General features: G+C 45.8%; 2 protein-coding genes across 4 annotated transcripts in view; one reads left to right on the top strand and one right to left on the bottom strand.

The window, feature by feature from the left end:
• LOC116060817 (transcription initiation factor TFIID subunit 4-like) overlaps positions 1-19,327 on the bottom strand; it is a 31,174-nt gene extending 11,847 nt beyond the window's left edge. Inside the window, exons 1-11 of one of the 2 annotated variants that reach the window (XM_036003480.1) lie at positions 18,402-19,327; positions 15,430-15,652; positions 13,820-13,998; positions 13,420-13,491; positions 12,989-13,174; positions 10,077-10,199; positions 9,658-9,747; positions 6,439-6,615; positions 5,430-5,502; positions 3,844-3,949; positions 2,061-2,230 (exon numbers count right to left, since the gene is read on the bottom strand). In XM_036003480.1, the coding sequence (XP_035859373.1) occupies positions 2,061-2,230; positions 3,844-3,949; positions 5,430-5,502; positions 6,439-6,615; positions 9,658-9,747; positions 10,077-10,199; positions 12,989-13,174; positions 13,420-13,491; positions 13,820-13,998; positions 15,430-15,652; positions 18,402-19,205 (2,203 nt within the window). In that variant the 5' untranslated portion in view covers positions 19,206-19,327. Of the gene's footprint in view, positions 1-2,060; positions 2,231-3,843; positions 3,950-5,429; positions 5,503-6,438; positions 6,616-9,657; positions 9,748-10,076; positions 10,200-12,988; positions 13,178-13,419; positions 13,492-13,819; positions 13,999-15,429; positions 15,653-18,401 lie in introns of both variants that reach the window. The other variant, XM_031314564.2, reaches the window with a different exon arrangement.
• Positions 19,328-20,036: 709 nt separating this feature from the next.
• The window catches only part of lsm14aa (LSM14A mRNA processing body assembly factor a), an 11,276-nt gene continuing 8,812 nt past the window's right edge, over positions 20,037-22,500 (top strand). For both annotated transcript variants that reach the window (XM_036003489.1, XM_031314567.2), the window contains exon 1: positions 20,037-20,348. In XM_036003489.1, coding sequence (XP_035859382.1) covers positions 20,228-20,348 — 121 coding nt within the window. In that variant the 5' untranslated portion in view covers positions 20,037-20,227. The remainder of the gene's footprint in view (positions 20,349-22,500) is intronic.

Raw genomic sequence — 22,500 nt, 5'->3', positions numbered from 1 at the left:
ACAGTAGATAGGGGACAGAGGACAGTAGATAGGGGACAGAGGACAGTAGATACAGGACAGAGGACAGTAGATACAGTAGACAGAGGACAGAGGACAGTAGATAGAGGACAGTAGATAGAGGACAGAGGATAGTAGATAGGGGACAGAGGACAGTAGATACAGTAGATAGGGACAGAGGACAGTAGATAGAGGACAGAGGACAGTAGATAGAGGACAGAGGACAGTAGACAGAGGACAGTAGATAGGGACAGAGGACAGTAGATAGAGGACAGAGGACAGTAGATAGAGGACAGAGGACAGTAGACAGAGGACAGTAGATAGGGACAGAGGACAGTAGATAGAGGACAGAGGACAGTAGATAGAACACAGAGGACAGTAGATGGGGACAGAGGACAGTAGATAGAGGACAGAGGACAGTAGATAGGGACAGAGGACAGTAGATAGAGGACAGAGGACAGTAGATAGAGGACAGAGGACAGTAGATAGGGACAGAGGACAGTAGATGGGGACAGAGGACAGTAGATAGGGACAGAGGACAGTAGATGGGGACAGAGGACAGTAGATAGGGACAGAGGACAGTAGATAGAGGACAGAGGACAGTAGATAGGGACAGAGGACAGTAGATGGGGACAGAGGACAGTAGATAGGGACAGAGGACAGTAGATGGGGACAGAGGACAGTAGATGGGGACAGAGGACAGTAGATGGGGACAGAAGACAGTAGATAGGGACAGAGGACAGTAGATGGGGACAGAGGACAGTAGATAGGGACAGAGGACAGTAGATAGGGGACAGAGGACAGTAGATGGGGACAGAGGACAGTAGATAGGGACAGAGGACAGTAGATGGGGACAGAGGACAGTAGATGGGGACAGAGGACAGTAGATAGGGACAGAGGACAGTAGATGGGGACAGAGGACAGTAGATAGGGACAGAGGACAGTAGATAGGGGACAGAGGACAGTAGATGGGGACAGAGGACAGTAGATAGGGACAGAGGACAGTAGATAGGGGACAGAGGACAGTAGATGGGGACAGAAGACAGTAGATAGGGACAGAGGACAGTAGATGGGGACAGAGGACAGTAGATGGGGACAGAGGACAGTAGATAGGGACAGAGGACAGTAGATGGGGACAGAGGACAGTAGATGGGGACAGAGGACAGTAGATGGGGACAGAGGACAGTAGATAGGGACAGAGGACAGTAGATGGGGACAGAGGACAGTAGATGGGGACAGAGGACAGTAGATGGGGACAGAAGACAGTAGATAGGGGACAGAGGACAGTAGATAGAGGACAGAGGACAGTAGATAGGGACAGAGGACAGTAGATAGGGACAGAGGACAGTAGATAGAGGACAGAGGACAGTAGATAGGGACAGAGGACAGTAGATAGGGACAGAGGACAGTAGATGGGGACAGAGGACAGTAGATGGGGACAGAGGACAGTAGATGGGGACAGAAGACAGTAGATAGGGACAGAGGACAGTAGATAGGGGACAGAGGACAGTAGATAGAGGACAGAGGACAGTAGATAGGGACAGAGGACAGTAGATAGGGACAGAGGACAGTAGATAGGGACAGAGGACAGTAGATAGAGGACAGAGGACAGTAGATAGGGACAGAGGACAGTAGATAGGGGACAGAGGACAGTAGATAGGGGACAGAGGACAGTAGATAGAGGACAGAGGACAGTAGATAGGGACAGAGGACAGTAGATAGGGACAGAGGACAGTAGATAGAGGACAGAGGACAGTAGATAGGGACAGAGGACAGTAGATAGGGACAGAGGACAGTAGATGGGGACAGAGGACAGTAGATGGGGACAGAGGACAGTAGATGGGGACAGAAGACAGTAGATAGGGACAGAGGACAGTAGATAGGGGACAGAGGACAGTAGATAGAGGACAGAGGACAGTAGATAGGGACAGAGGACAGTAGATAGGGACAGAGGACAGTAGATAGGGACAGAGGACAGTAGATAGGGACAGAGGACAGTAGATAGAGGACAGAGGACAGTAGATAGGGACAGAGGACAGTAGATAGGGGACAGAGGACAGTACCAGTGTCCATGATGCGGCGATGCAGCAGCCCGGGGGGCAGGAAGGCTTCGTCTTTACACGAGCGGATCTTTGTCCCCACCAGCTCCGAGCTGGTCGCTAGGATACGGGCGTTTTCCTCGTTGAGGTTGACGCCGGCCATGGACGCCACGTCGTTGATGTCGTCGTCATCTCTGAGAAGGACAGAGGGGACAGGAGACAGACCAGTCAGAGAGAAGGTCTCAGGTCTGCAGACCTGCTGTCTAATCATATGAAATATGAAGACAGAGATCACGGTGATGAACAAACATCAAATATAGTTTCACTTCTCACGCTCAGACTCTTCTTTTAAAACAAGACTTCAAACTTTCCTTTCTGCGTCTTTATTAATTATTTGGAACTGTGACTGTAATGTGTCCTGTTTATTTCCTTTAATATATCTAAAGCCTTTTTAATGCCTCTTCCCTCGTCGGTTGATAAACATACTGAAATATAAAAATATATATATTTTCTTTAAGATTATTTTTTGGGCATTTTTAGGCCTTTATTTGACAGGACAGCTGAAGACATGAGGGGGGGGAATGACATGCAGCAAAGGGCCGCAGGTCGGAGTCAAACCTGCGGCCGATGTGTCAAGGAGTGAACCTCTATATATGGGCGCACGCTCTACCAACTGAGCTTACCGGTCGCCCATGTGAAGTATAATTTAAAGAAAAGACAAGGATCCATACAGTGCTGCTCATGAGTTTAGGAACCCATGATAAAGATGACTAAAAAGAGGAATAAAAAAAATCATCTTTTGGAAATTGATCTTAATGCCTTAATTTAAAAAATTAGGAAAAATCCCCTTGTGGGGGTATGGTGAAGGGTATGTGATGATGTGGGGTATGGTGAAGGGTATGTGATGATGTGGGGTATGGTGAAGGGTATGTGATGATGTGGGGTATGGTGAAGGGTATGTGATGATGTGGGGGTATGGTGAAGGGTATGTGATGATGTGGGGGTATGGTGAAGGGTATGTGATGATGTGGGGGTATGGTGAAGGGTATGTGATGATGTGGGGGTATGGTGAAGGGTATGTGATGATGTGGGGTATGATGAAGGGTATGTGATGATGTGGGGGTATGGTGAAGGGTATGTGATGATGTGGGGACCAAGGGAACTTTATCAGGATGCATAGTATCCTGGATCCATGTAATAACTGGCCTTTCAAAATAAAAGTCTGCCTGCCTCTATGGGAATTTAACATAGGGGTGTACTGACTTATGCCCCCTGTATTTTAAGGAAGAACATTTATTTATTTACGATACATTATTCATTCACAAAGATAATTGGTGTCCTTAAAGGTTGGATTTTTCCTCATTGTTTTAATTAAAAGATGATTTTTTTTATTCCTCTTTTTAGTCAACTTCAGCATGGGTGTGTAGACTCATGCTGAACAGTGCACCTGTAACTACGGAGAGGTCTGAATGTATTTAACGGGGAGGTTTCAGTGGTGATGTTAGGGGAGGAGAAGCTTGTGTTACCGTGGCGCCCTCTGCTGGCTGATGTCTGAACTACACCGCTGACTGCTCTCGGCTGGGACCGTCCAAGTGTTTTTTATTCAGTTTAAGTTATCACATTTAATATGTTAAAGGTCCATCTACACGCCACAGGATGACTGACCAATCATTTATGTTATTTCTGTTACTTTATTCTTCTTTTGCTGCTTTCGGGTCTTATTTTTTAACAGTTTTACTCCTGTGAAGCACTCAGTGACTAACTAATGTGATAAACTACTGAACCTGTTGATGAGTAAACACGTCACCTGAAGGTCCCGCCCCCCGGGTCGCTCAGCTTCCTCTGATTGGCCGTAGCTGCCGGCGTCACCAGACCTCTGCTGATTATCGTCATGGGTCGACTCATGAGAGTCCCTGCGGAGAAAACATGTGACGTCACCGACAGGAAGAGAACACACACGGTGGAGAGAAAGAAGGCTTTCCGTTAGTTATGGATCCCAGCAGCAAAACGTTACGTTGGATCAACTTTTGGAGAAAAGCAGCCAGACGGCAACCTGTCAACGGTAACCAGCGGCTCTCAGAGTCCCGTACCGTTACAGTGGGGGCCCTGATGCACCGAGCCGATTATCGGCCGTCAGACAGTCTGGTGAGGTCAGTGACTCGAGTCTGTCCGTGCCGTCGTCCGTTGGAGGAGCCGTCGGCCTTCATTTTGGCCGACTTGACATGTTCATTCAGAGACAGGACCGTCAGGACTCACCAGGAAATGGCGGGCGTGACTAGAGTCTCTCAAAATCTGAGTAAAATCTTTTAAACTGACCTTTGTTGATCTGAAATGAAGACAGATTCAGCAACTGCACGGCCTATTTCTCTCTTCAAATGTTTTCAGAAACACGTTTCGGTGAACTATTTTAGTCCAATATGAGATCGTATTCTGAACGAGCCGCCATGACAGTCTGGCTGTGAATTTCTGGAGAAAAAAGAACCACGTGACGCGTTCGTCCAATTAGCTGCCAGTTTTCATTTTCTGGGAAACAATACAGATTAGCGGCGCCTGCTGCTATGGAGACGTATTACGTTTTGTGCACGCGCAGAGCGTACGCTCAAGTCGGCGTCTCCTCAGTGTGTTTTGAGGTATTTTTTGGACCTCGTGGAGACTGATCAGTCCGACTGGCTTTACTGCCGACGGTCGGCCGTCAGGTCGGTGTGTAACGGCCGTCAGGTCGGTGTGTAACGGCCGTCAGGTCGGTGTGTAACGGCCGTCAGGTCGGTGTGTAACGGCCGTCAGGTCGGTGTGTAACGGCCGTCAGGTCGGTGTGTAACGGCCGTCAGGTCGGTGTGTAACGGCCGTCAGGTCGGTGTGTAACGGCCGTCAGGTTGGTGTGTAACCTCTCTAACAGGAAACATGTCTGCCTTTATCGCTGCTGCAAACAAGTTTTAAACAGTCTGAAGGGAAAGAAGGAAACCCAAGCACTGAACGACGGGGAGGTTGTGTAGCAACAGGCGACTGTTTCCTGCAACAACAAAGCAGTCGCTCCATCTCTTGCTTCATCTCCTTTCTTCCTGTCTTCCTCCATGAAATGAAGCTGCCTTCAGGTGCAGTCGAACATTTTGGTTTCCCCGCTGCTGTTGCCACTGAAGCTTCCAATAAGTACCGAAGCTTTGGAGCTCAAAAAGTGGTAATGGGTACAGCACACACACACAGACACACACACACACACAGACACACACACACACAGACACACACACACACAGAGTGTCAGTGTGTCTCTGTGTGTGTGTGTGTGTGTGTGTGTGTGTGTGTCTGTGTGTGTGTGTGTGTGTGTGTGTGTGTGTGTGTCTGTGTGTGTGTGTGTGTGTGTGTGTGTGTGTGTGTGTGTGTAGTGGAGAGACTCACCCTGAGGTCTGAGAGTCTGACTGAAGACGACCGGAGAACGAGTCTGAACCGGCTGGACTCCTCGGTTTACAGCCTGAACACACACAACAAACATGTTACAATCACGTTACAATCACGTTACAATCACGTTACAATCACGTTACAATAACCCTAAAATAGCATCATAAGGGGAAAGGAAACAAGAGGAGGAAAGGAACGGAGAAAAGAAAGGTGGAAAGCAAAGAAACAGAGAAAGTTTGAGCCTGGCTTTATCCAAAGTTCACATTTCTCTTCTAGACATTTATGTATTCATGTTTCAGGGAGTATATATATATATGTTATATAGTGTCTGTGTGTGTGTGTGTCTCTGTGTGTGTGTGTGTGTGTGTCTCTGTGTGTGTGTGTGTGTGTGTGTGTGTCTCTGTGTGTGTGCGTGTCTCTGTGTGTGTGCGTGACTGTGTGTGTGTGTGTGTGTGTGTCTCTCTCTGTGTGTGTGTGTGTGTCTCTCTGTGTGTGTGTGTGTCTCTCTGTGCGTGTGTGTGTGTGTCTCTCTGTGCGTGTGTGTGTGTGTCTCTCTGTGCGTGTGTGTGTGTGTGTGTGTCTCTCTGTGTGTGTGTGTGTGTGTGTGTGTCTCTGTGCGTGTGTGTGTGTGTGTGTCTCTCTGTGTGTGTGTGTGTGTGTGTGTGTGTGTGTGTGTGTGTGTCTCTCTGTGTGTGTGTGTGTGTGTGTCTCTCTGTGCGTGTGTGTGTGTGTGTCTCTCTGTGCGTGTGTGTGTGTGTGTGTGTGTGTGTGTGTGTCTCTCTGTGCGTGTGTGTGTGTGTGTGTGTCTCTCTGTGCGTGTGTGTGTGTGTGTCTCTCTGTGCGTGTGTGTGTGTGTGTGTGTGTGTGTGTGTGTCTCTCTGTGTGTGTGTGTGTGTGTGTGTGTCTCTCTGTGCGTGTGTGTGTGTGTGTGTGTGTGTGTGTGTCAGAGCTCCTGTAACATCATAGTAGTGTCTGAGTGAGCCAGAAGACGTAGAGGATGTGAGGTTACCAGAGTGTTGGCGAGCGGAGCGGCCATCCTGACGGCGCTGCTGGCCGGGCTGACGGGCAGCCGTGGCCGGATGGCGGTGGCGATGGCGGCAGCGGGGGGGGGCGGGGCCGACGTGCTGGGTGTCACCAGAGACTGCTGGTTGCTGAGCAGAGACTGGCGAAGGGTCGGGAGGCTTTTCTGAGGAGAAACAACACGTCCACACGTTAAGCTACATACAGAGGGGAAGTCCCGCCCCTTCCTGTGACCACCATGGGACTTTGTTTCAGTAATGATGTGTCCCGTAGTGAACCGACTTCCACTCTTAAAAAAGGTGGTGAAAAAACATTAAAACGGTGATAAAAGGAGGGGTCAAAAGGGACAAAGATGTCAGAAACAAATGCTGAAAACTTTGAAGAAGGGGTCAAAAACAGCAGAAAGAAGTGAGGCTTTTCTGAGGAGAAACAGCAAAGGTAGGATTAGTGAAGTTAAACTACAAATATATACAGTACATACAGAAATATATAAGTCCCGCCCCTTCCTGTGTCCAGCGTGGGACTTTATTTTAGTAAATATGTGTCCCGTAGTGAACGGGGAGAGACGGAGAATGTTTAGATCCTGTTTGAATTGAGTCATGACCAGATATGGCAAAGGTACTCACTTCCCATACTCAAGTAGAAGTACAGAAACTTGTGTTAAGTACTGATTTAACTTCTTTACTCAAGTAAAAGTAACAAAGTACAGGCTTGGAAATGTACTTAAAGTATAAAAGTAAAAGTAGCCTTGTGAATGACAAGCTACCTGGAGCACCCACACGTTCCTGGAGGTCAGGCTGAGAAACTTCAGTGGACGTGGAAGAATGGAAAAATCTACTTGAGTAATGAAGTATTTGTACTTTGTTACTTCCCATCTCTGGCCATGAATTACACATCTGATGTTTGTCAGTCTCAGTTTGTCGTATGTTTGTAATGGTGAACGTTACATCCCAGTACCAAACACACAGACATCGGAGCTGCAGAGAGACGTCACACAGACTAAAAAAGTCAAGAAAACGTTGAATAAAGTGCCAAAAGAGAATCACAGAAAACACAGAAAAAAGCACAAAGGTTAAAAAAAAAAACAGCAAAAATGTCAACAAAGGCGACTACAACTTCTGACAAAGGTTAAAAACCCGTTAAAGTGACAAAGTTCAGAATAAACGGCAAAAGTGCTTAAAAGAAAGTTCAAGAAACACTGTAAAAAGTGACAAAAGGTTTTTAAAAAACAACAACAAAAGGCAACAAAAAGATGTATATATATATATATATATATATATATATATATATATATATATGTCAAACAAGTTATGAATTGATTTGCATTTTAATGAGGGAAATAAGTATTTGACTCCTCTCAATCAGAAAGATTTCTGGCTCCCAGGTGTCTTTCCTACAGGTAACAAACACCTGTCCACAGAAGCCATCAATCAGATTCCAACCTCTCCACCATGGCCAAGACCAAAGAGCTGTCCAAGGATGTCAGGGAAAAGACCGTAGACCTACACAAGGCTGGAATGGGCTACAAGACCATCGCCCAGCAGCTTGGTGAGAAGGTGACAACAGTTGGTGCGATTATTCGCAGATGGAAGAAACACAAAAGAACTGTCAAGCTCCCTTGGTCTGGGGCTCCATGCACGATCTCACCTCGTGGAGTTGCAATGATCATGAGAACGGTGAGGAATCAGCCCAGAACTACACGGGAGGATCTTGTCAATGATCTCAAGGCAGCTGGGACCATAGTCACCAAGAAAACCATCGGTAACACACTACGCCGTGAAGGGCTGAAATCCTGCAGCGCCCGCAAGGTCCCCCTGCTCCAGAAAGCACAGGTACAGGCCCGTCTGAGGTTTGCCGATGAACATCTGAATGGTTCAGAGGACAACTGGGTGACAGTGGTGTGGTCAGATGAGACCAAAATCAAGCTCTTTGGCATCAACTCAACTCGCTGGGTTTGGAGGAGGACGAATGCTGCCTATGACCCCAATAACACCCTCCCCATCGTCAAACATGGAGGTGGAAACATTATGTTTTGGGGGTGTTTTTCTGCTAAGGGGACAGGACAACTTCACCGCATCAAAGGGACGATGGACGGGGTCATGTACCGCCAAATCTTGGGTGAGAATAGGATTGGGCATCGAGAACCGATTCCTACTTGGAATCGTTTCAAAAACTACAATTCCAGTGGAATCGTTTCTTTATTGGAATTGTTTGGAGGATTTGGTTTCAAATCTGATCATGGGTTCCAAATTTAACATGCGCAAGTTTTGGTTTCCGTAGCAACCAGGCTCTTGTTGTGTTGCAGCCTTGGAGCTCAGTAAGCAGCGCTCTAGTCCGGCTTTATTTGACGTTGAAAAAGCTGTAAGACTGCAACCCTCCATTGAATCAAAATACAACTTTCCTCTTATTTGTGAAATAAGCACGTGACCCGTTTCAACTCCACCCTCAAAGAATCGGAATCAGAATCGATGAGAACCGGAATCAGAAGGAAGAATCACAATTGTTAAAATCCAAACGATGCCCAACCCTAGGTGAGAACCTCCTTCCCTCAGCCAGGGCATTGAAAATGGGTCGTGGATGGGTATTCCAACATGACAATGACCCAAAACACACGGCCAAGGCAACAAAGGAGAGGCTCAAGAAGAAGCACATTAAGGTCCTGGAGTGGCCGAGCCAGTCTCCAGACCTTGATCCCATAGAGACTCTGGGGAGGGAGCTGAAGGTTCGAGTTGCCAAACGTCAGCCTTGAAACCGTAATGACTTGGAGAACATCTGGAAACAGCAGCGGGACAGAATCCCTCCGGAGATGGCTGCAAACCTCTGACCTCTGGGATTGCCAACAAGGGTTTGGCCACCAAGTACTAAGTCATGTTCCTCAGAGGGGTCCACTACTTATTTCCCTCATTAAAATGCAAATCAATTCATAATGTGTTTGACATGCATCTCACTGTTCAAATGACCCTACCATTTTACCAAATTATAGACTGATCATTTCTTCGTCAGTGGGCAAACGTACAAAATCAGCAGGGGATCAAGTATGTTTTTCCCCTCACTGGGTATATATTATATATATATATATATATATATATATATATATATATATATATATATATATATATATATATATAGTACTAGTAAGAGGAGTATGTGAGTATTACCTTGAGGAAGGGGATGAGGTAGTATAGTACTAGTAGTATGTGAGTATTACCTTGAGGAAGGGGATGAGGTAGGGCTGTGGGGAGGACTTCAACTCAGCCTGCAGCCGAGTGGTGAACTCCTCCGGCTCAATCTTTGCATCCTGAACACACAACACACAGATATATTACACACACACACACACACACACACACACACACATACACACAGACACACACACACACACACACACACACACACCTCTTCCACCAACTCAGGGGAAACACTGTCTTTAATGACAACAAACATATTCTCCCAACAGAACACCACGTAAAGCTGAACCCTGATGAGACGACGCTACAGCACAGAGCAAGCTTAACGTAAAACATGATGATGACTACCTGATGATGAATACATGATGACTACCTGATGATGACTACCTGATGATGAATACATGACGATGAATACATGATGATGAATGTGATAACGTACCAGCAGGTCCTGCACCAGGGCCTTGACATTCTTGGAGGTATCCGGGGAGGGAGAGTTGTGCGACGCCAGCTTGATCAGAGTGGCCAGGAAGTTCTTACACTTCTTCACGTTTTCCTGCATCTCCTAAAAATCAAAGAAAAAACATTTTAAAAAGTGTTTAAAAACAGGAGTCAAAATGTGCCAAAAGACCTTTAAAAGCGTCTAAATAATGATTTAAAAAAGTTTTAAAAAAAGAACGCCAAAAAATGTCATAAAAGCAACAAAATAGTGTCAAAACCCGTCAAAATAGGCATTTAAAAAGCGCCACAAAAGCGTCAAAACAAGCGTGAAATAAAAAAGTTAAAAAAGGCATTTAAAAAAGTTTCAAGTTCTTACACTTGTTGATGTTTTCCTGCATTTCCTGTCGACACGAGAGAAAAACTGATGACGAGTCAGCACGAGTATCCGATTACTCTAATGGGGCTTTCACAATGAGCCGCGAAAACGAGTGCTATCGGGTTACTACCGGTTTCCCCAACCAGGACTCTATGTTCCCGTGTTTCTGTGTGTAAGTGACTGATGGGAACAACAATCTCTGACACTGGTCCAGTAGAAAGTGTGAACGGTGTAACCAGCAGCCACAGACCGCCAAGTCTTCACATCGTTCAGCAAATTGATACTGACCAATTGAAGAGCCAGTTGTGTCTTTAACGCATTTAATTTAGACCTTCTAAAGTCTGCAAAACCAACTTTCTAAAGTCTGCAAAACCAACTTTCTAAAGTCTGCAAAACCAACTTTCTAAAGTCCGCAAAACAAACTTTCTAAAGTCTACGAAACTAACTTCATAAAGTCTGCAAAACAAACTTTCTAAAGTCTACGAAACTAACTTCATAAAATCCACAAAAACTTTCTAAAGTCTACAAAACTAACTTTCTAAAGTCTACGAAACTAACTTCATAAAGTCTGCAAAACTAACTTTCTAAAGTCTACAAAACTAACTTTCTAAAGTCTGCAAAACAAACTTTCTAAAGTCTACGAAACTAACTTCATAAAATCCACAAAAACTTTCTAAAGTCTACAAAACTAACTTTCTAAAGTCTGCAAAACTAACTTTCTAAAGTCTACAAAACTAACTTTCTAAAGTCTGCAAAACTAACTTTCTAAAGTCTACAAAACTAACTTTCTAAAGTCTACAAAACTAACTTCATAAAGTCTGCAAAACTAACTTTCTAAAGTCTACAAAACTAACTTTCTAAAGTCTGCAAAACTAACTTTCTAAAGTCTACAAAACTAACTTTCTAAAGTCTACAAAACTAACTTTCTAAAGTCTACAAAACTAACTTTCTAAAGTCTGCAAAACTAACTTTCTAAAGTCTGCAAAACTAACTTTCTAAAGTCTACAAAACTAACTTTCTAAAGTCTGCAAAACTAACTTTCTAAAGTCTACAAAACTAACTTCATAAAGTCTGCAAAACTAACTTTCTAAAGTCTGCAAAACTAACTTTCTAAAGTCTGCAAAACTAACTTCATAAAGTCTGCAAAACAAACTTTCTAAAGTCTGCAAAACTAACTTTCTAAAGTCTGCAAAACTAACTTTCTAAAGTCTACAAAACTAACTTCATAAAGTCTGCAAAACTAACTTTCTAAAGTCTGCAAAACTAACTTTCTAAAGTCTACAAAACTAACTTCATAAAGTCTGCAAAACTAACTTTCTAAAGTCTACAAAACTAACTTCATAAAGTCTGCAAAACTAACTTTCTAAAGTCTGCAAAACTAACTTTCTAAAGTCTACAAAACTAACTTCATAAAGTCTGCAAAACTAACTTTCTAAAGTCTGCAAAACTAACTTCATAAAGTCTGCAAAACAAACTTTCTAAAGTCTGCAAAACTAACTTTCTAAAGTCTACGAAACAAACTTTCTAAAGTCTGCAAAACTAACTTTCTAAAGTCTACGAAACTAACTTTCTAAAGTCTGCAAAACTAACTTTCTAAAGTCTGCAAAACTAACTTTCTAAAGTCTACAAAACTAACTTTCTAAAGTCTGCAAAACTTTCTAAAGTCTACAAAACAAACTTTCTAAAGTCTACGAAACTAACTTTCTAAAGTCTGCAAAACTTTCTAAAGTCTGCAAAACTAACTTTCTAAAGTCTACGAAACAAACTTTCTAAAGTCCAGAAAAACTAACTTTCTAAAGTCTGCAAAACTAACTTTCTAAAGTCTACGAAACAAACTTTCTAAAGTCTGCAAAACAAACTTTCTAAAGTCTACAAAACAAACTTTCTAAAGTCCAGAAAAACTAACTTTCTAAAGTCTGCAAAACTAACTTTCTAAAGTCTACAAAACTAACTTTCTAAAGTATACAAAACTAACTTTCTAAAGTCTACAAAACTAACTTTCTAAAGTCTACAAAACTAACTTTCTAAAGTATACAAAACTAACTTTCTAAAGTATACAAAACTAACTTTCTAAAGTCTACAAAACTAACTTTCTAAAGTATACAAAACTAACTTTCTAAAGTCTACAAAACTAACTTTCTAAAGTCTACAAAACTAACTTTCTAAAGTCTACAAAACTAACTTTCTAAAGTCTAAAAACTAACTTTCTAAAGTCTACAAAACTAACTTTCTAAAGTCTACAAAACTAACTTTCTAAAGTCCACAAAACTAACTTTCTAAAGTCTGCAAAACTAACTTTCTAAAGTCTACGAAACTAACTTTCTAAAACTTTCTAAAGTCTAAAGGAAATGCGCTAAGACTCATCTGGCCAATGATCTGAATGTTGTCACATGACTTGTGTTTTTGGTTGGTTTCACCAACTCGTCAGCTGATTGGGAGCATAGCAAACAGCGGTGTGAAAAGGAACCTAAACGGAGGTTCTGGTCTTGTGTGGACCAAACGCAGCCTCAGAGTCAGGAAGTAGAGCGGGAACTGACCTGCGACACCACGGTGACTCTGGCGGGCGTCGTGGGCTGGGGGGCGGGCGTGGTGCTGGTCAGCGGGGCGGATGGGACGCCGGCAGGTTTGGCCACCGGCGTCCCCCCCGCGGTGATCACCGTCTGAGCCTTCTGGGGGGTCATCTTTACCGACACCGCGGCTCCGCCCGGCGCGACCGAGAGAGCCTTCTGGGAACACAAACACATTTCACTTCACATCTTACCGCCGTTATTTATTAATCAGATGCTCTCTGTGGGTGAGTTTCTTTTGGGCCAACAGTGTTTTTCATTTCTAGGGCTGCAACAAGATCATTACATAACCTAGGTGTTATTACACAATGAAGTAAATATGTATTAGATTAAATACTGCGTTGTTACACATCTCGTTCCCATTACAATCTGTTTATAAAAGTGAGAAACAGGAAGCAGACCTGTACGGTGGCGGAGGGTGACTGAACCATTCTGGTCTGAACGGGGGTGGCCAGGCGGACTGTTTGAGGAGCCTGCACACAACAGGGAGGGAGAGAAGACGACGTTAGGCAGCAGCAAAGCATCATGGGAAACCTTACAATGAGCACTAAGTCTAGAGTCTAAAGTCTATGAAACAAACTTTCTAAAGTCTACAAAAACTTTCTAGTCTACGAAACAACCTTTCTAAAGTCCGCAAAACAACCTTTCTAAAATCTACAAAACTAACTTTCTAAAGTCTACAAAACAAACTTTCTGAAGTCTGCAAAACTAACTTTCTAAAGTGTAAACATTGTGTTTGTGATCATTAGGAACAGAAATCGTAATCACGGTTTTGGCAGCCGTACAGAGGATGTAACATACCGTAGCGGCGGTGGTGAGCCGGATGGCGGTCCCGGCCGTTGGCGCTGCTGGTCTCTGGCTGAGATTGGCCTGCGCCTGCGCCTGGGCCTGGGCCTGCTGCGTCTTGGCCTGCGCCTGGGCCAGAACCTGCTGGGGGACCATCACCAGCTGGCCCGTCTCCGTCCGGACCAGAACCATCCCTGGGACAGGATACATCCTCAATAAATACACCAAGTGGGGATGCATAGTGCTCAAAACCAACATGAAAAAAAACCTAGTTATGTTCTGATACGCGGTTCTTTAGGGACACCTAATCTGTAGCCGCCCCTTAGCTCAGAAGCTCTGGCAGGCCGCCTACATAGCCGAGCTCCCCCTACGTGGCCCAGCTCCCCCTACGTGGCCGTGCTCCCCCTACGTGGCCCAGCTCCCCCTACGTGGCCCAGCTCCCCCTACGTGGCCGTGCTCCCCCTACGTGGCCGTGCTCCCCCTACGTGGCCCAGCTCCCCCTACGTGGCCGTGCTCCCCCTACGTGGCCCAGCTCCCCCTACGTGGCCCAGCTCCCCCTACGTGGCCCAGCTCCCCCTACGTGGCCGTGCTCCCCCTACATGGCCCAGCTCCCCCTACGTGGCCCAGCTCCCCCTACGTGGCCGTGCTCCCCCTACGTGGCCCAGCTCCCCCTACGTGGCCGTGCTCCCCCTACGTGGCCCAGCTCCCCCTACGTGGCCGTGCTCCCCCTACGTGGCCGTGCTCCCCCTACGTGGCCGTGCTCCCCCTACGTGGCCCAGCTCCCCCTACGTGGCCGTGCTCCCCCTACGTGGCCGTGCTCCCCCTACGTATGCAGTTGAAAGAGTTAGAGGACCCGTCAGCCTCTTTAAGATCGCAAGTTTGGGAGAACTTGGGTTTCCCAGTCAGTTCCAGTAGTACAGGCAGGAGAGTGGTGGATGAGACTGCTGTTGTAGATTAGTATTACGTTTCCAGCGTTGCGGCTCCGAACCGTAACGTTAGTTGGGACAGACGTTTCTTCAGGCTAACTTTATTAGCTTCAGCTAACTAGCCAGGCAGGTAGCAGCTTTCTGCGGTGATAAATGACCGGGAGACATCGGGATGACGTTGCATTAATCAGGTGATTTAGTTGGTCTTTGCAGAGAACAGAGATGCTGTATTTTCAGTTGTATAGCTGATTGTCTGATTTTGTTAACAAGTTCCAGATGGAGTCTGGAGATGATGTGGAGTACTTATTGTTTACATCTTACTTTATACGCTTCAGGGACAGACTGGATGACACTAGGTGGTACAGCCTGAGACAGCTAGCTCAGGGGACAGACTGAGACATGCACAATAATAAAAAATTGCCTTCTGCATTTTTGTTATGCTTTTCCCTCCATTGTACCGGACCGTGATGTCTGAACCGAGGTATGAACCGAACCGTGACTTCAGTGTACCGTTCCACCCCAGTGTGTCTGTCTGTCTGTCTGTGTGTGTGTCTCTGTGTCTGTGTCTCAGTGTGTGTCAGTGTGTGTGTGTGTGTGTGTGTGTGTGTGTGTACCTGGAGGCATGGAGAAGCCTGGTGGTAGCTGGATGGTATGTATGTGTGTGTGTGTGTGTGTGTGTGTGTGTGTGTGTGTGTGTACCTGGAGGCATGGAGAAGCCTGGTGGTAGCTGGATGGTCTGCTGCTGCGGCCTGACAGCGAGCTGCTGAGGAGCAGCGGCTCTGTTGGGGCTCGCCACCAGCCCGGGCCTCTGCTGCTGGATGGAGGCCACCACGGTGCCCGGCGGCCTGACCAGCGCCACCGCCGGCTGGCCCACGCCGTTCACCGCTGGCTTTAGGGTGACGGCGGCCGTGCTGCTCCCAGTCTGAGGAACAGAGGTGAGGGTCAGAAAACACGTAAAGGTCGCCGTATGCACCAACCCAGAACTGTTAAAGTCCTTCTATCCTATCCTACATTACACAATAATAAATGTCATAATTTTTAACAACTAAAAAAAAGCGAATGAGTACATTCATGATTTTGTCCATGTTGCCATTATCATTTATCAGAAACGTTGCATTGTTTAGCTTTTGCTAGACGTCTTAACTCTGGGACAAGGCCATGATGTTTAGATAAATGCCATGCTGATTCCAAAGCAGTCGCAGTGGGAGCGGTAGCCGTCGTTGCCGGTAACTTACTCGTATGACAGAGTGCACGGACCGAAGCTCTGGGACTAGCCGCTGCTGCCGTGCAGCGTCGTCCTTCAACAGCTGCAGAAGCAGCCGGCTCCCTCAGTCTGAGACACCGCGCTCAACGGCTCCCCGTCTCCTCCCTTCATGCCCAGCGCCATTTGTTTTTAACTCCTTTCTCAAATAAAGCTGTATCTATCTACATGCTCCAAGTTTGATAAACTTTGCCTCCATTTTTTTTAGCCGCGTTACCACGGAGACCACACCATGGATGTATTAAGAGAACGCACCCTACTTTGCTCTAATCTGATTGGCTAGAACTTGTTAAGTTCGATGATTGGTTAAATCCAGCGCATTAAACAGATCCTATGTGGACTTTTTAATGTATTTATTTTTCTAAAATAGTCAAACGCCAGAAATCTGGCACCAGGCCCGAGTACTTTTAGCCCTGCGTTAGTTACAGCTGGTTCCTCTCATATGATTGGTAGGTGAAATCAATTGACTCGAAAATATTAAACCGCATGCAAGTTCCAAGTTTATTTATTTTTCCTCACGGTCGCACGCCAGAATACTTTAAGCCCTGTACTCTGTACTTACACGTAGTAAAACGTGCAGCTAGTGTCAGATCAGAACTTGTTATGAGCAGATTAGAGGTGCAACGATGAATGGATTAATCGATTAGTTGTCAACTATGAAAATAATCGTTAGTTGCAGCCCTAGAGCAGATATTCAATATTTCAGCCTCGTGTCTTCCCGTCGACCACGCAGCTTTTTGTCATTCTGGGTCCAAATGAAAACCTGTTTTTTCAAATGTTTTGGTCGTCTTTTTCAACACTTTGGTAGCTTTTTTTAAAGCTTTTTGTCACTTTGTTCGATGTCTTTGCTTTTTTTTTTACGTTTGGTGCGTTCTTATTACGTTTTTGAAGCTTTTTCTGACTTTTTTGTCACTTTTTCTGATGTCTCTGTTGAAGTTTTTGAAGCATTTTTGTCACTTTTTTCAACCTTATATCAATTATTTTTTTTAAATGCTATAAAATCTAATAAAATACCCCAATTAATTGAAAGTATTGAACTGATCATTTATTTACCTTGTGAAGAGCGTTGTATGGAACCATCCACAATATTTTTTTAGGACAATTTAGAGAAAGAAATCCAAATTTTTTATATAGAAACTTTTTGAAAATGGGTCAAAATTTGACCCATTTTCAAAAAGCAGGAGGGTTAACAATCAGATCTGGAAATCACTGACAATCTGACTTCAGACTTCTCATTCAGAACACGGGACAAAATCAGAGTTTACTTGCAAAAAGTAATGCGAAAAAAAAATAGTTTTTAGGAGCCAAAATCGTAACGAAGATGTTTGGGGAGTCCCAGGCTGGCTGGGCCCCAGCTGACATACTTTCTGTTGTTGTTGAATAAACTATTTGTATAATAGGGGCCAGTAAAAAATGACTTGGACAAGTGAAAGAAAAACGTAACGTTGAACCCTATAATGTGTCCCCACCCCCCCAATGTTAACACCAAACCAGTGGTGTAGTCTATGTGACATGCAGGTATACACAGGAGGTATACACAGGAGGTATACGCAGGTATACACAGGAGGTATACGCAAGTATACGCAGGTATACACAGGAGGTATACGCAGGTATACACAGGAGGTATACGCAAGTATACGCAGGTATACACAGGAGGTATTTGCAAGTATAAGCAGGTATACACAGGAGGTATACACAGGAGGTATACGCAAGTATACGCAGGTATACACAGGAGGTATACACAGGAGGTATACGCAGGTATACACAGGAGGAATACGCAAGTATACGCAGGTATACACAGGAGGTATACGAAGGAGGTATACGCAAGTATACGCAGGTATACACAGGAGGTATACACAGGAGGTATACGCAGGTATACACAGGAGGTATACGCAGGAGGTATACGCAAGTATACGCAGGTATACACAGGAGGTATACGCAAGTATACACAGGAGGTATACACAGGAGGTATACGCAAGTATACACAGGAGGTATACACAGGAGGTATACGCAAGTATACACAGGAGGTATACGCAGGTATACACAGGAGGTATACGCGCTAAAAAAGCTCCAGGATATACCCACTTAAAAATGCTAAATGACATGCTACAACATACTTTCTATTATATTTTTGACATATTTTGAATTGTCATGCGTTTTTTCTTTTCTTTGCATAGGCTAAATAAAGGTATTCCAGCTGTGACTTGGTGCATAAAAGTGAATCAAAATGCAGGAAATTAAGTCTTTGACGCTCAAAACTTCCCTGGGGGAGGACACCCAGACACCCCCCAAAGTCCCATTGTGGCCCATATACATACAGTACAGTATACCCACTCTATATACATACAGTACAGTATACCCACTACAATACATTAGACTAGACCTTTGGTAAGTTTAGTTGGATGTGCACCTGAGAGCTGGAGGCTGCCGGGGAAGGGACGCCCTGCTGGGGCAGCGCTGCCGGGGAAGGGACGCCGTGCTGGGGCACCGGGAGGGCAGCTTTAGGGTCGACTCCGTTCACCGGGCCGGGGAGCCTCTGCGGCGTACCGGCGGCGGGAGACGCCGCTGTGGACTGAGGAGGGAAGTTATTAGGCTGTGAAGCCATGGAGGATATGATCGTGGATCCCCCGGCACTGACAGTACTTATCACCGTGTTGGCCCCCAACTTTACAGCCCCGGCGCCGGCGCCGCCGCCGTTTAAACTTTGTAATCCGGGAGAAGAGGTCCTGATCGCCTCCGTCGCGCTCGAGCCCGGAGCCAGAACGCTCGAGCCCAGAACAGCCGTCCGTTGGAAGCTAGCAGCGCCGGGCTGAGTGGGCAAAGTTCCCGGGGAGATAACTGGAGATGCTCCGACTCCAACTGTTTGTAGACTCGCTCCGGCGGTGATCACGGCCCCGGCGGCGACAGAGGAGGTAGAAGAGGTGAGGGGGTTCCCGGAGAGCGGCTCAGAAACGTTAGCGCCGGGTTCCTGGGTCAGTAATGCCGCTTTTGGATGCCCTTGTTGCGGCTCCACAGACCCCACTTGCTCGCGCACTTTCCCTGAGAACTGCCCGGCGACCGTTGGCGCTGCGTCCCGTTTCCCGTCGGAATAAGAAGCGGCGGGAGCCTTTCTGTCGCCGAGCTGAGACTCCAGAGAGCCAACTAAGTCGCTAACTGCTTTCTCATCCACCTCATTGAAGAGCATGTCCTCCAGTGGGTCGGAGGCTCCCGCCATCTTTGATATCGGACCGTTGTGCAAATCGTATTTTAGAATGTACGCATGCGCGGAGGATCCGAGTTGTTTTCGAGCATAGAAATAGAAAGATATAGAAAGGATGTTTTCCTCACCACCCGAGGTTCCGGCCTAAAAGGAACTGTTGGGTCTTTGTTAATTATAGAGTGTGGTCTAGACCTCCTCTATTTGTTAATTATAGAGTATGGTCTAGACCTCCTCTATCTGTTAATTATAGAGTATGGTCTAGACCTCCTCTATCTGTAAGATAACTCTTGTTGTGATTTGATACTATAAATACAGCTGAAGTGAAGTGAACAGATTGTATGTGTTTAGATGACACACACACACACACACACACAGACAGATAGACACACACACACACACACACACACACAGACAGATAGACACACTTACACACACACACACACACACACACACACACACACACAGATAGACACACACACACACACACACACAGACACACACATACACACAGACAGATAGACACACACACACACAGACAGATAGACACACACACACAGACACACACTCAGACAGACACACACAAACACACACACACACACACACACACAGACAGATAGACACACACACACACACACACACACACACACAGACAGATAGACACACACACACACACACACACACACACAGACAGACAGACAGACAGACACACACACACACACACACACACACACACACACACACACACACACACACACACACACACACACACACACACACACACACACACCGTTGTGTGTTTGCTCTTCTATCCCACACAGATCTAGATCTCACGACGGAGCGTAAACGCGCGATACTACAACTTCCCGTTAGCCCGCGCGCTCACAGCCATCCGATGGAGGATGAGGTAGCCATGTTGTAGCTGTGACGAGAGCTTGTTGGTGGAAAGAAAGCAGAAAGACTCTCCTTCTTCTGTCTGCACGCGACACGCGGCTCCATCGTGTTCCCTGCGCGCGGACCGCCGGTTGGCAGCGGACACCATGAGCGGCGGGACGCCGTACCTCGGCAGCAAGATCAGCCTGATCTCGAAGGCCGAGATCCGCTATGAAGGGATCCTGTACACCATCGACACCGAGAACTCGACTGTCGCACTGGCTAAAGGTAACACTCATGCTAGCGTTAGCGTTAGCTCATGCTGGTATCTGTGTGTATCTGTGGCTAAAGCTAACACTCAGGCTAGCGTTAGCTGATATATGTGTGTATCTGTGGCTAAAGCTAACACTCAGGCTAGCGTTAGCTGATATCTATGTGTATATGTGGCTAAAGCTAACACTCAGGTTAGCGTTAGCTGGTATCTGTGTGTATCTGTGGCTAAAGCTAACACTCAGGCTAGCGTTAGCTGATGCTGTTATTTGTGTGTCGGGTGTTTTTAAAATAACGATTAAAGTGTATTTCGGTGTCAGACGGACATCTGCGGGCTTAAGGTGTAAACTCGGAGCAGAACAAGCCTGCTAACCCTAACCCAGCAAGGCTGTGAGCCAGGTGGCTAGCGTTAGCATAAGCTAACATAAGCTAACCCTACTTTAGCGTTACTGTTATCGAGCAGGATGCTAGCAAGGATGCTAAAACGTCAAAGTTCAAGGCATCTTAACTTGATCTAAAGGGCGACGTCACTTTTCGGCTAAAATACAAGTAACTTATACTAATAACTACTACCAAAGTAACTTATACTAAAGACAAGTACCTTCTACTAATGGTAACGTGACTTATACTAATGTACTACCAAAGTAACTTATACTAATGTAACTACTACCAAAGTAATTACTACCAAAGTAACTTATATTATAAGTTACTTTATAAATTAAGTTAACTTATAAATTATATTATTATTTATTGAGGGGCGGCTGTGGCTCAGTGGTAGAGCGGTTCCCTGCCAATTGGAAGGTTGGTGGTTCGATCCCTGGCCCTACAGTTCCGCGTTGAAGTGTCCTTGGGCCAGACACTGACCCCCCCTCCCGATGCTGCTCCATCAGAGTGTAAATGTGTGTGAGTGTTTATCTGATGAGCAGCTGGCTCCTTGTACAGCAGCCTCAGCCACAGTCTCTGAATGTGTGTGAATGGTTCCTGTACTATGGAAAAGCTCTTTGAGTAGTCGTTAAGACTAGAAAAGAGCTTTACATTTATACTAAAGTAACTTCTACTAACGTAACTTCTACAGAAGGCAAGATAACTTTAACGTGAGTTTAGTAAAATACATGTTTTGGTTCCATCAGTCTGAAAGAAGACTTGTGTTATAGGAGATGAGAGCCCTATGACTCTATGACTGTCTGCCTGTAGTGTCTCCTCTCAGGTCTGTCTGTTAATTGGTCTGTGAGTTCCCCGTGCTAATGAAGAGGCTTAAGTGTGTGTGTGTGTGTGTGACAGGCTGAACTCGCCTCACCTGCTTCACTAACAGCAGATTATGACGACAAACGGCGTAACGCCACTCCCACGTCCCAGCAGCTTTCATCCCTCTAATGGGCAGCCGGGCACAACACCTTCACAGTGAAGTCAGGGTTTTCCTGAGCTGTGTGGAAGACTAAAGCTGCTTACACACCGACCAGACGGCCGTTACACACCGACCAGATAGCCGTTACACACCAACCAGACGGCCGACCGTCGGCAGTAAAGCCAGTGTGACTGATCAGTCTCCCCGAGTTGGTCCAAAAAGTTCCTCAGAACACACCGAAGAGACGAGACGTAATACGTCTCCATAACAGCAGGCGGCGCTAATCTGGATTGTCGCTGACAGGTTAATGTTACACAGCTCTGATAACAGCTGACAGTAGGTTGATGTTACACAGCTCTGATAACAGCTGACAGTAGGTTGATGTTACACAGCTCTGATAACAGCTGACAGTAGGTTGATGTTACACAGCTCTGATAACAGCTGACAGTAGGTTGATGTTACACAGCTCTGATAACAGCTGACAGTAGGTTGATGTTACACAGCTCTGATAACAGCTGACAGTAGGTTGATGTTACACAGCTCTGATAACAGCTGACAGTAGGTTGATGGTCCACAGCTCTGATAACAGCTGACAGTAGGTTGATGTTACACAGCTCTGATAACAGCTGACAGTAAGTTGAGTCCCAGAGGAACCGCGTGTTGCTGTGACTCAGTCCTCCACCGTGTGGCGCTGCAGGTGGAGATGGTTAACAGATCCATTCAGCAGCACATCAGCTCGCCAACGCTCCGCACATGTTACACGTTCAACGTAGCCAACACGTCAAGTATTTTCTTTCAACTAACACAAAAAAGCTGTCTTTCGCC

The sequence above is a fragment of the Sander lucioperca genome, chromosome 7, assembly GCF_008315115.2.
Source record: "Sander lucioperca isolate FBNREF2018 chromosome 7, SLUC_FBN_1.2, whole genome shotgun sequence".
In the NCBI taxonomy this organism is placed as follows: domain Eukaryota; kingdom Metazoa; phylum Chordata; class Actinopteri; order Perciformes; family Percidae; genus Sander; species Sander lucioperca.
This window is presented reverse-complemented; position numbering and strand designations above follow the sequence as displayed.